Genomic DNA, 12786 nt, shown 5'->3' with positions numbered 1-12786 from the left:
CCGGCGGCATCGGAGCGTTGGGAGCCTAGCGCCGCTTCTTGTGCCCGGAGAGCGAGCTCTGAGAATGCTCGGAACCCCGCAGCCCTCCCTTCCCCGCCCCGTGCCCGCTCCGCTCCCCGCCTGCCGTGAGCCGAGGGCGGCTGAGCCCCCGCCGGGCGGCCGCCCGCTCCTCCGCACGGCTCCGCGCCCCGGCGGTGGGCGGCCCCCCGCCCGTCACCCTCGGCAGGGCGGGCCTTGCCGGGGGCGGGCCGTCGGGCTTGAGGCTGTGCCGCGGCGTGGGAAAGCGCCTCAGAGAGGATTCGCTCTGCTGGCGGTGCGGAGCCGTGCCGAGCCGTGCCGCGCCTAGAGCCCCCCTGGATTTATTTATCTCTGCTCCGGCGCCATCCACACGATGAAGCGACCTTGCGAGGAAACTACCTCAGACAGCGATATGGACGAGACTATAGACGTGGGGAGCGAGAACAACTACTCGGGGTAAGTGGGGCACCCCCGGGGCCGCCGTCTCCGTCGGTGGGGCGGGCCGGGGTGCGTCCCGAGCTGGGGCAGGGCGAGGGAGAGACCCGGCCACCCGGTCGGGAGGGGAGGAGGGGGCGGTGGCCCCCCGAGGGCAGAGCTCTTCTGTCCCCCTCCATGTCAGCTGGCAGCTCGCTCACAGCCCACCAGAAATTAGCCCCGCGCTTGGACTGCCCGCACCTCGAAATTACGCGGAGCACTCCAGTAGCGTTTTGAGCCACCGGGTTGCAGTTCATTAGTTTCGCTTAATTTGCCATTTGCAATCAGACCTTTTCCAAAATCGCTCCTGATCAGGTCGAACAACCTAAGGGAATCGGCGCCAGTGGGAAATGAGGCGTGGAAAGTAAGCAGGGATCCGCAGTGGCTGAACTTCAGCAAACCCGGCGTGCGAGCCGAGGGCCAGCAGCGGTGTTTGCCCAAGGAGGGCCGGGCTGGGCTGCGGGGACACCGCGGGGCTTCAGGGCTGCTCCTGCCCATTTAGAGGCTCATGCACCAGAGTCCCATCTCGTCTGCATCAGTGRCTAAATGAGTATTCAAAGATACTGRWTTTTTTTCACTCGCTCATAATGAAATAAAAGCCGCTTCGTAGTCGCGGGTAGTATAGTTTTAAAAGCCGATTTTGAATTCTGCTCCTGTTACTGGAGAATGCAACAGACCTGGGTTGGGCACTTGGCATCATACTTGAGCATCTGCACTGACTGTGTAGCAATGGTCAGCAATGTCAAAACCCAGCAGGCCTGGCACAGGTTGTGTCATTGGTTATGTGCACTTAGCACTGCTGTTGCCRTAAAGACATGGTTCATGTGGATTTGGGCTTGGTTCTTCAGCCTGGACTTGGTAGACAGGGCTTTATATGGAAAGAAAATGAAATCTGCTGTGCTGGACAGTGAARTGTCTCTAGAAAAGGACTTTATTTCCAACAGAGAGTTCTGTCAACTCAAAATGTATGCTGGGGCAGTCAATACTGAAATTTATCTCTGTCTTCAAAACCAACACGTATGCAAAGCACATCTTCTAAGCATTGAAAATGGCATGAGAGTGACTATGCATATRTAATTTAGTGACCTAAGGTGTCTTCAGAGAGTGGTGTCAAGTTGTGCAACACCTGACTTACTTTTATTGTTTTGCAGGCAAAGCAATAGTTCTGTCATTCGATCAAATTCCCCAACAACAACATCTCAGATCATGGCCAGAAAGAAAAGAAGAGGGGTACGTTTCATTTAATTATTTTCACATCCGACAGTTTGCATGTGTGCTGTGATTTTGCCCTTCAATATTTTTTATAAACTTGATGTGTTTTGTTTTTTTGGGAATAGATTATAGAGAAAAGGCGCCGTGATCGTATAAATAACAGTTTATCAGAGCTGAGGCGGCTTGTGCCAACTGCTTTTGAAAAACAAGTAAGCCTTTTTTTTTTAATAAATTCTGTATCTCATCTGGCAATGTTAGTTGTCTTGTAAATCTCATTAAAATAATACTGTATGTGTCCTGATCTGGCACAAAGTAGGCATTTCAATAAAATGCTTTGTTGTGGCAAAACTATTAGAAACATAATTCATTATAAGGCCGAAAAACATTTCCATTCTTTGGCTTGTTTTTCCCTTAAGGGTAACTGTGTTCATGTTGCCTCTGTTCTTTCGATGAATTGCAGTAGTGGTTTTGTTAAAAATGTGCCTTACTCCATTTATTAAATTAAAAAAAAAAAAAATAAACAAACCCAACACAGCTCCCCCAAACCTTTACGTAAATTAGCCTTCCATCTTATTCTTTAAATATAATCTACTTTGCCGCTACTTTAAGGGACCTTTATTTTCAAATCTATACTTTCCGTTGCAAACTAATCAACCCAGTTTCCTGAAAAGAGAGCAGACAGTTTGGATTATTCATGTTTTAAGATGACTCTTTAGAACCAGTGCATTAGGAGGTGGAATAGGCCCATGTTTTGTGAGTTAGCGAGGTCAGTGATATATTCAGACTTTCAGTGAGAAAATATTTAGTAGGAAGCCTGGAAGGATGCAGTCAACTTTGGTTCAGCTCCTTGGTCATGAAATTACAGACCCAAAGCTTAGAATACAATGTTTTGTATTGAAAAAAAAAGGGCCCATTTTGGGTTTTCCATTCAATTTTTTTTTCCATATCTTGAATTTTATTTTTTGGGTTTTGATTCAAAGTTTAGTGTTGTTCCTGTTTTGTTGGAAGTGTCTGAAGACCTATGGATATGTGCAACTGATGCTATATTTCAATAAAAAATGAAACATGTGAAAATAAATAACTTGACTTCTTTGTAATAGTAAAACAAAAAACCCGAGAAAGTAAAACTGATCCCAGGATTGGGAGATACTAAATGGAAGTGGTAACTATGTGGCAAACACCGCCCTATATGTTAGGCCTGTTTCATCCCTGGCCTGAGCRAAAGCTGGCTGAAAAGAATTTGAAGTATTGGTTGAAAGCATCACTTGTGTCACCTGCAATATGATTTTAGTAACTGGTAATTGTCACTGTGCCCTTGCGTTGGTTCTGGCAAAAGAGTGACAGGGATATTTTCAGCTAGATAAACAGGGACAAGAGACAACAGTTGTTTGTCCCATTTTATTGTTTATTTCTTGAAAACCACAAACATTATAAAACAAGTCCTACAGAGCCTTTGGAAATTACCCAGCACCATGCAGTTTTTAGCTATTAGTCACTCTCACTAAGACTGCTTGTACTGTGTCTATGGAAAAGATGAAGTCTGAGAAAACTACAGGATGTAGTTGCATGTAAAATGGGGAATCCTGACTAAAAATTCACATGCGCACCAAAGTTTGTACGAGAAAAGCATTGAAAGCAATAAGCAGATTGGGGGAAAAAAACGCACTGCCATTAAAATGAGCATGTGCTGTATTTGAATCAGAAAGTCCCACCGTTTTCCTGCAATATGCCAAGGACAAAGTCATCAGTCCTTTCCCAGCTCCTTGACATTCAGCTCACTGGAGTTTCCAAGTTGGAGGTTTAGTTTCGCTTCCGCCTCCCTTCCTCCCTCCCCGAGTCCTGGTGCTGCTCCTGAGTGTGGCAGAGATGAGCGCTCTGAAGCAGAGCACGCTGTCAGCTTTGCCCAGCTCACACGTGTGCAAGCAGGGTGAAGCCAGTCGAGACAGTGAGGTGGCCCAAATGATAGCTAAGAGAAAAAACTTGGCTTGCAGGATGCGGTCTGCTGATGGCTGCAGCTTGCGCAGCCCTGATTTTAACTGATGCCAAGGGATGATCTCTTSCGCTGGAATAACATTTGAGTTGTCTGGGTGTGCTCCAGATATCAAAGGGAATGCTACCAAGCAAAATAGTTTTATTTATACATTGATGTACTAATGCTACCTTTTGAATTGTATTTTGTACTTTTCCACTATCTACTGTAGCTCCRTGAGCCACCCTCAGTGTCAGAAAAGATTTTTACTGACAGCGGAGCTACACTCTTTCACAGTATTTAGTCCTTGCAAAGTAGGCCTCTCACTAACTTAGAATGCTGTGGACTGTGGGACATTTTTTCAATCAAAAAAAATGAGAATGGAATATTCAACAGCCAAATGACACGTTGAAAATTAACAGGCCATTAGGAGAGGGAYAGTGCTGGGTGTGTGTCCGCAGGGACACCTACCGGTAACAGCACAAAAAATAACATTGCGGCAGGGCGACGCAGACCCCCTCCTGCCAGCTTTCCATTTGTGTTGTYGTTAAAAAGGAAGTCCAGAAAGATACATATTTCTCTCATTTCATGAAGATGTCATTTCTACACTACCTTCAAAGCCAGAGCTGAGCTGAGCTATAGCTCTAATAAAGGGAAATTGTGCTGCTGCTGCTTCTTGTGTCAGTAGATAGAAGAYGGTATTAGTCCTTAGACAAAGTCTGGGAAGCAGATGCTCACGAAAGAATTAAGCTGAGAATGTCCTAATGATAGGGGAAATTGAAACCATAAGGCTGAGCTCAGTGGAAAGTATATCGAATTAAAGTTTCTAGTACTTGTAAGCTTTTATTTATATGTGTCTCTTATCTCAAAGGGATCTGCCAAATTAGAAAAAGCGGAAATACTGCAAATGACAGTGGATCATCTGAAGATGCTGCAGGCAACGGGAGGTAAAGGTAAGGAGCCAATGATTTTTTTTTTCTAATATTTGGGGAAATCTCGGAAAAAAAAAAAAAAAAAGTGCTTTGAGGAGCTGTGATAGGCGTTTCCAGATTAAAGGAGTGGAAATCAATGCTAATGGCAGGATTGAACTCGTGGGAAAGAACTACTGGGACAAAAGAAGCACTTGACCCTGGGCTTGTGTTTGCTTTCATAACACTGTGGGAGTAAAGGCTTCATTCACAGGCAGCCCAGTCAGAGATTTGTTTGGGGTTTCCAAAGAGCACTGAAATCTGCACAGGGAGACAAAACAAATACACAAACACCAAACATAAACAGGAGGTTTGTGGCAACAATTGTGTAGCAAAAAACCTGATGCAAAACCTCATTATTGAGCAGCTATACCAAAGGAAGTGAATAGTGAAAAGCTTTAATTTATGTTTAAATGCTTTCTTTGTTCTGGAGACACTTTTCAATTCCAGGTTAGACCATCTCATGTACCAGAACAAAACGCAGTCTTACTCTATGCAATTCAGGTATCTGATGAAGCAGACAGGCAGGCAATGCTCTCTGCACTCATATTTCTATGCTATATTTGTGTGTCAGAGGCTGGGTAGCTCCCTGTTAATGGGTGCTGGCGTGACGCAGTGGCTGCACTGGCTGACCCACAAGATCAGCAGAGCACCGGGAGTCGAGTGTACCTCGCTTGTGCAAGCTGACAGTCCCAAGGCTGGAGGCCAAATGGTTTCAGCCACCCACGAGGTGTTCTGTGTAGTCATGATTTTGGAACTTATTTGGACCGAGAAAACTTGCTGGCATTCYGTAAGCATGGTCCCATGTCCCATGCCATCAACTGTGATCATGCTTCAAATTGTTGTACTGGAAAACAGCTGATTCTTCACTCACCAACTGTGCCATATAGGTAAAGGCTAGAAAAGAAACTGCTGCTCTCTCTTGTGTTTTTTTGATCAAAGTTTTCAGCACATGTCTGAATCATGCTCCTCTCTGTACCTTGCAGCAATTAGGAAACTCAGCTTAGAATCAGTGCATGCCTAACAGCAGATGGCTATAGGAAAGCATGTTGAAGGCTGGTGTTCCATTATTTGTGAAAATTAACACCAAGCTGACATACCTTTTTTCTAGTGTTAAGCAGTTTTTTCGAGGAGTCCATTTAAGCTTAAAATTTATGGGTAACTCATTTAATAAGAGATGAAAGGAATTTTATTGCCCATCAGGTAACAGACATCCCTCTTGATTCTTCAGAAAATGTGCAAAATTTAAAAAGAAAGTTAAGGTATATATGTAAAAAATCCTCGAGAAAGCACTATAGTTGCTAAAGCTACGCTCTTGAAAGTTAAGAAATGCCAGAATTGATCATGCTTGTGCAGTCTGGATTYGGGTGATTTGGATCCTGTGTGTGTCCAAGTGACGGTGCTGTCTTTAATTGTGTGGTTGCATGCCGGTGTTCCACAAGCTCTGCCTCACAGCACTTGGCTTCTGAGGGAAGTGGGATTTTTTTCACTTCATCCTCCCCCCGCGATGTTGGCTCTGCTATCCCAGCCTGATCCCCACTGCACGCTGCACATTGCTCCTCTCAGGAGCTGTGGCACCTCCCACCCCTCCGATGTCTGCACCAACAGTGGGATGGCCAGGAGGTGAACCCAGAGACCTAATTTATCAGGAAGCTTCCTTCCCCTGCTTCCCCACCCAGAAAAAGTATGCGGGGGATTTTGTTATAAATGGGTCAGGTCAGGGGACGGAGCSCCTGGGATGGGAGCTGCAGGACAGTGAGAGGTGTTGGCAGAGCCCAGCCTCTGGCTGCAGTTGGACAAACTGGATGTTGTTAGCAGTCCCAGGTCGTGCAGTCTGCTCTCTTCCTTGGCTGGTCTCTGCTGCCGTGTCTCTCCTGCCCCAGCTGACACCGGCATGCCTGTGGGGAAGGATGGAGCGCTGGGGTGTGGGGAGAGGCRATGCAGGCTTATTTCTGCTGCTGCCTTTCACACCGTGATCCACAGTGGGTGGCCCATCAAAATAATACCCGATCGCTTTACAAATACGACAACTTTATCTTCTTCTGTCCTAGAGATAAGAGTAATCTSACTGCACAGATTAAGAAACTGTAAGAAAAAGAGGTTTGAGAATTAGWATGGGGCAAAGTTTAAGCCTGCATTTCCTGTTCACTTAATGTTTTACTTTGCAATCTAATTAACAGTTTTAAATATAATTTTTTAGGGTATCTTTAAAGTAGATGTTTGTTTTATTTGCAAGTGTAGTTATTCCCACTTTGTAATTTGTCTTGTGACACAGAAGGGTTTTTTTTGTATCAGCAAAAAAAAAAGAGTTTCAGCACTTTTCCCAGGGGCAAAAACTATTAYTGCAGGAAGGAGAAATGGGTCCAGATATCCAAGTGCTCCCCTGAATTGAGGACTGTCCTCCTCCTCATGCAGAAAGGAGGATATCCATGGTGGGGAAAGCAAAGGGCTCGGCAGGTTGGGATGGGGTCGGCTGCTGCTCAGCACACTGATCCCGAGAGCACAGTGKAAGAAAACCCAACATGGCTTCTGTCCATTCTCTGCTTTTCAGAGCTGCCTGGGCAGGCAGGCAGATGCCTCTGAGGTCCTGTGCAGATTCTGCATTTCCGCYGCCCTGACACAGGTGCGGACAGTGGTCTCCTGTTCACATTGAGTTATTATTTTGGCCTRAGGCCAGGGCTTTTTGCTGATGGTGCAAGCAAGCACAGGGGAGGAGTGATTTGTCAACAATGAGTTGCTTGCCGAGGCCTCAGCGTGGTTTTATTGCAGCCTCACTGCAAATTTATCTTGAGTGAGTGACACCTGGGCTGGTGCACGGRTTCATGTAGCTCAAGTGACCTGTGGCCTGGGAGCAGCGCAGGTGGGTTACCAGGACAGATGAAGTAAAACCAAGACTYCYYATTCRCTAAAAAACAGTGGCGTGTGCACAYGGTGGAGGATGYTCTTGAGTTTGYAAAGAAATGGGAAACAACATTTTTAAGTCTCTCTCAGAAGGGGAAGCCAGTGAAGGGGAAACCAGGAAAAGATAACCATCAAAATGTAATGGAGTCTGGGAGTCCCAGCTCTCATCTACCCTCTGTTTTCATGTCTCGGCTGCCATAGGAGACTGAAAGGGAGCCAGGATCACCAGGGCTTTGGGATGGCTTGTCACAGAGCCAGCAGCTCAGATTCAGGGAAACTGGTGACAACCGCATCCCCCACATCTTCTCCGGTCCGGAGGGAGGGAGGCCGGGAAGCCCTGGCTTGCGCCGAGTGCTCTCAGGACTCCCAGGCTGGCTGACTCGTGGCCAGAGCTGGGAAGTGGTTTTGGCTGTGCRTCAGCCCCTCTGAAGCTGCTGGAGGTCCTGGAGCCTCTGGCGCAGAAGCAGTCCCCACGCCAGGCTGACTGGCACCCGAGAAGGTGCCCGGCTATCTCACCACTGCTGGCATGCCTGGCCTTTGCCTCTCAGGAGTTCACTCGAACTGTGACATTTCCACAGATCATTTGGTCGCAGTGGACCTGGCAGGAAGAAAGCTGTGAGGAGTCAGTTCTTGCTGACAGGAGTCCTCAACCCCTCGTGCTCGCTGATCTGCTGGCCGAGCCAGAGTTTCTCTCAGGTTCAGATGAGCAAGCTGGCCTGCAACAAAAGCATGATTGTGGTTTGGCAAGAAGGAGTGTATAGTGARCAGGGGATTTGGGGTAACATCGACAAACGTGCCCGGGTTAATACTATAATGCGGGTATGCAGCGATGGAAGTGCTTCTTTCTAGCTTGAAAATTGATTTAAGTGAAAAAAGCCATCTAAAGTGCTAGCATTTTTTCAGAAAYGCATATTATTTCATGACAGAGAATACAAGGCATTGCTGCCACCTTCTACCATTAGAAGAATACTTGATCTTTATATACTAACATACTTTAGGTATACATCATAGTCATGCATACCTAAAAATTTTCATTCAAAGTGAAAGGAAAAACTTGGTGCCAACAACGGTGCCAACTTGGGAGTGGATAGAATATTATTCCCCCAAAGAAACAACATTTAAACTGAAATAGGAAAATTCCAAGAATTGGAATAGGTTTTTGTGGTCAAAGGGCTGCAAYTTAAACACAAGATTTTATGCTCAAGCCTTTTAGAAAGGGAGTATCTTTTCATGTGCATTTAATAAGACTTTTTTTTTTCTTCAAATGTTTTTTTGTCCCAAGCCTGTGGAGCTCCAGTTGCTGTTTGTTGAAATACCTCATGGGCCATATGACTGTCAGTCTTCCATCTCCAAATTAGCAATGGCATTACATAAAACGTTTTCTCTGTAAAGCTTTTTATTGTGTGTGTGCAGAGTCATCACAAGATGTTTTTCGTTTGTAGTTAAGCAACACCGTATGTCATATTGTCTTAATGACTCTGTGAAGTAAATGGGACCCCGGCAGCAGCTACAACAACTATCTCACAATGTCAAGAAAAAGTTTGAAAGCGTGAGGATGAATGCCAGTGTAGGGAAGAAAAGGCAGGGTAGTACATGTACGCTCTCTGATCTCCAGCCTGTTTCTTTGTGTGGATAACCATCTCATTCACACATACAGGATCAACACTGCACTGCAGCAGCTTGCTGAGGAATTTCAGGAGAGGCATCATGTATCTTTTTAAGTGTCTCATGGACTTAATTTTTTTCATTTGTATATCATCTGCGTAAACAACCGCAGCTTATTGCATTACAGAGATGGTCACAGAGATCTTTTACAGATCAGAGAACAAACTTCTCCCGTTGCAGATCTTAACCCATAAATGGCTAATGGGAGATGCGGAGGCTGAGCCACGACTCGGTCGGCGAGCTCCACACTCAACACATCTTTTGCCCTTCCCTTGCAGGCTATTTTGACGCTCATTCCCTGGCCATGGATTTCATGAGCATCGGYTTCCGGGAGTGCTTGACAGAAGTCGCGAGGTACCTGACATCGGTGGAAGGTCTCGACACATCGGACCCGCTGCGCGTTAGACTCGTGTCTCACCTGAGCACCTGCGCCTCTCAGAGGGAAGCTGCTGCCATGACCTCCTCCATGGCCCACCACCACCACCACCACCCCCTGCACCCTCAGCACTGGGCAGCCGCCTTCCACCACCTCCCGGCCGCTCTGCTGCAGCCCAATGGACTCCACGCGTCCGACGCTGCCCCGTGCAGACTCTCCTCGGACGTGTCCCCGCACGGCTCCGCGCTGCTCACGGCCACCTTCGCCCACGCCGATGCCGCCCTCAGAGTTCCCTCGGCCGGCAGCATCGCTCCCTGCGTCCCTCCTCTCTCTACCTCCCTCTTGTCCCTGTCGGCCACGGTTCACGCCGCGGCGGCGGCGGCCACAGCCGCTGCCCAGAGCTTCCCCCTGTCCTTCACCGGCACCTTCCCCATGCTGCCCCCGAGCGCGGCCGCCGCTGTCGCAGCGGCGACAGCCATCACCCCTCCGCTGGCCGTGTCAGCCACTGCCAGCCCGCAGCAGGCTGGCACCGGGGGCGGCACGAAACCCTACCGACCCTGGGGGACTGAAGTTGGAGCCTTTTAAGTCCCCGTCCCCCGTTCCCACTCCAGCTCCCTCCTGTCCCTCTCGGCACTCGTGCATGTGCTCACAACACGAGCCCACACATCCCATACCCACACCCAGCCTCCGGGACTCGGGCTGTGCTCTCTGCTCAGCCTTCACCCAAAGGGCCTGAGAGGTGCCGGCGAGCCCACCGAGGAATGGCACAATTATCCTCCTCGCTGCAGGAGTCGGAGAGGACATGGGGGTGATACCTTCTTCTCCGTTTGTCTTGCTGGAGGCACCTTGAGGGAGCAGCAATGGCTTTCATAACAGTGTGACCATATMGGCATTTAGAGGTTTCCTGCAAAACACGTAGAAATACGTAGACATTAGAACTAATAATTCTCCAGCTATGCATCCTTGTTTGGCAGAAAGGTGAGGGACTGCATCTACCAGGTCTCCCCAGGCTAGAAAAGGAGTTCCAGTTTCCTAAGTGCCTGACATTGAAAAAATAATAAATAAATATATATATGTGTGTGTGTGTTCTGCTAAAACAAATAACATTGCACAGGTATGGAAATGGTATGGGAGARAGGCAAAATTCCGCATTCAACTTCAGAACTAGGATACTTTTCCAGGGCAGAGCGTGCTCTTGAAGGGGAGAGGTTTTTTTAGCCAAAAGATTGCTGAGGAAGAATGTTTWGTTTGACAGGCCTAGTTCTCGCTTCCTTAGTTCACTTTCTTTGTACAGACTTGCCAAATTGTGACGTCTAGCATAGCATTGGCAAAAGCAATTATCTTATCAGTGCTGGGATTAATGAACGTTTCAGCGCTGCCTGTGAGCCCTGAGGCACCCATTTTTATGGCTTAAACATGGTGCTAGCTCCTATCTGCACAAACAGTGAATTTGTCATGCACCCAGAAGTAACCACCTATTTAAAGCCTGCACACTTGGATACAGTTGATTCATGCCAATACAAGAGACTCAGTGTTGTAAGAGTTCGACTTAACTTATTTAGCTGTATTTGGACGTTTACTTTTAGTCGATTCAGTGCAAGATCCCTCTTCTTTTCACTATCAACTTCTGGGAGAATGATCACTCTGGGTATGAATGAAGTTATGGTAGGGAAAATTTTWWAATTGGCTATTAACATGCCAACATTGTAAAGTGGGTTTGATTCCAAACCAAAATGAATGTATTAATGGGATGTGAGTAAATTATTTTGTCAATACCCAGATAACTAGTGCTGCATAAAATGATTTGCTTTCATTTTTTATTACAGTGACTTAAAATAACCTAAGTATTTTAATACAACCAGTCAAGAACTAGAGATTTTATGTAAAAAAAAAAAAAAAGAAAGAAAATAAAAATAAAACACAGCATGTATTATTATGCACTTGATTTCTCTGCTGTGTGGAGAAAGCAATAAGCATTGAGAATGTTAAACATTATGCAAAATATACTTTAAAATATTTGTTTTAAAAATACTGTACCTAGTCGGTCTTTTATGCATTACTTTGTTAACCTTTTTTCTATGCAAAAGTCTTTACATATCACTAATTAAATGAAGTCCTTTTTGACTGCGTTTTACGGATGATTTGTTGCAGATTTTGTTTGTTTTTGAAGAATACACGTGGACTCTTGCTTTCTACCACTGGTAACGAGCCTGTTGGCTGCTGTGTACRTCTTCTGTCCCCCCTCACTCAGCCAGGAAGCCCATCTTGTCCACTGTGCTCTGGAATAGGGAAGGGAAAACAGCAGCAAAGCAGAACTGTTTTTCAGGCTTGTAARTTGGCTCTGTGTTGACAGTACGCYTAATGATACAATCCTATCTGTCCATCGTGAGGAGCCTCAAAAATCATTTGGGTTTCTAGGTTCAGCTTTCCAAAGGGTCTAGAAGGTGAGAATTTTAACCCAATGACATCATTAAATATTTGGAATGAGAGGAGGTAGTTTTTACCTCTGGTTCTGGTCCTCTAATTTGGCAGTTTTCACTGAGGCAAGGGTTTGTTATTATTTCATCTGAGACCTGCAAAGCCCCTCGGTGGAAAGTGTGGAAAGCTCTGTTTATAAGGATGAGGACAAAGTCTTACACGTCTGAATGCCAAAATAACAGCTGGCAAGACTGAGGCACAGAAAAACTGTGATCACACTGCAGCCAGACAGACAATTCACCTGTCATCAAAATTCTCAGCAGCCTCAACTCAGTCTCTCACTCCCTATTATCCATTCTCCCAAATATTAAACCTGGAACCCATCCCTGCCTCAATCAGCTGGTCTCCAGCACTTAAATGAGAAGGGGTTGTGATTCACCTGAAAAAATGGACAAAAGAGGAAGAAAAAGCCTTCAACCCCTATACTGTTAATCAGCTTTTCTATTCTTTGAAGTTATGTTGTTTGTGGTGAACATGACTTYTTTTTCATTAAGGGCAGAAATGCTGTACTGCTGTACTGGCATATTTAGCAGCATACAGATGAGGTATCATTCACTTTCTAAAAGTGTATTTTCAAGACAAAATTGGACATTATTGGCCAGTAGATATAAAGTGGGGTTTATTTGCATGAAAAAGCAGGTTGCAGTCTTACTTCACTTTAGGCTGTTAACTATTAAACTGCCCTCTAATAACCTGGTAGGAGGTCTCCCACACATGTATCACAT

The 12786-nt window shown here is 46.1% G+C and overlaps 1 protein-coding gene across 1 annotated transcript; it reads left to right on the top strand.

The window, feature by feature from the left end:
• The first annotated feature begins 262 nt into the window (after positions 1-262).
• HEY2 (hes related family bHLH transcription factor with YRPW motif 2) lies at positions 263-12641 on the top strand. The gene is made up of 5 exons (XM_057363613.1): positions 263-474; positions 1644-1722; positions 1830-1913; positions 4545-4626; positions 9486-12641. Exons 1-5 carry the CDS (start codon positions 392-394, stop codon positions 10166-10168), a joined length of 1011 nt encoding a protein of 336 aa, XP_057219596.1. The 5' UTR covers positions 263-391; the 3' UTR covers positions 10169-12641.
• The last annotated feature ends 145 nt before the right edge of the window (positions 12642-12786 follow it).

The sequence above is a fragment of the Malurus melanocephalus genome, unplaced genomic scaffold (assembly GCF_030028575.1).
Source record: "Malurus melanocephalus ecotype Western Australia unplaced genomic scaffold, MMel_1.1 scaffold_29, whole genome shotgun sequence".
Lineage (NCBI taxonomy): Eukaryota > Metazoa > Chordata > Aves > Passeriformes > Maluridae > Malurus > Malurus melanocephalus.
Note: the sequence above shows the minus strand (reverse complement) of the source record. Positions and strands in the feature narration are given on the sequence as shown.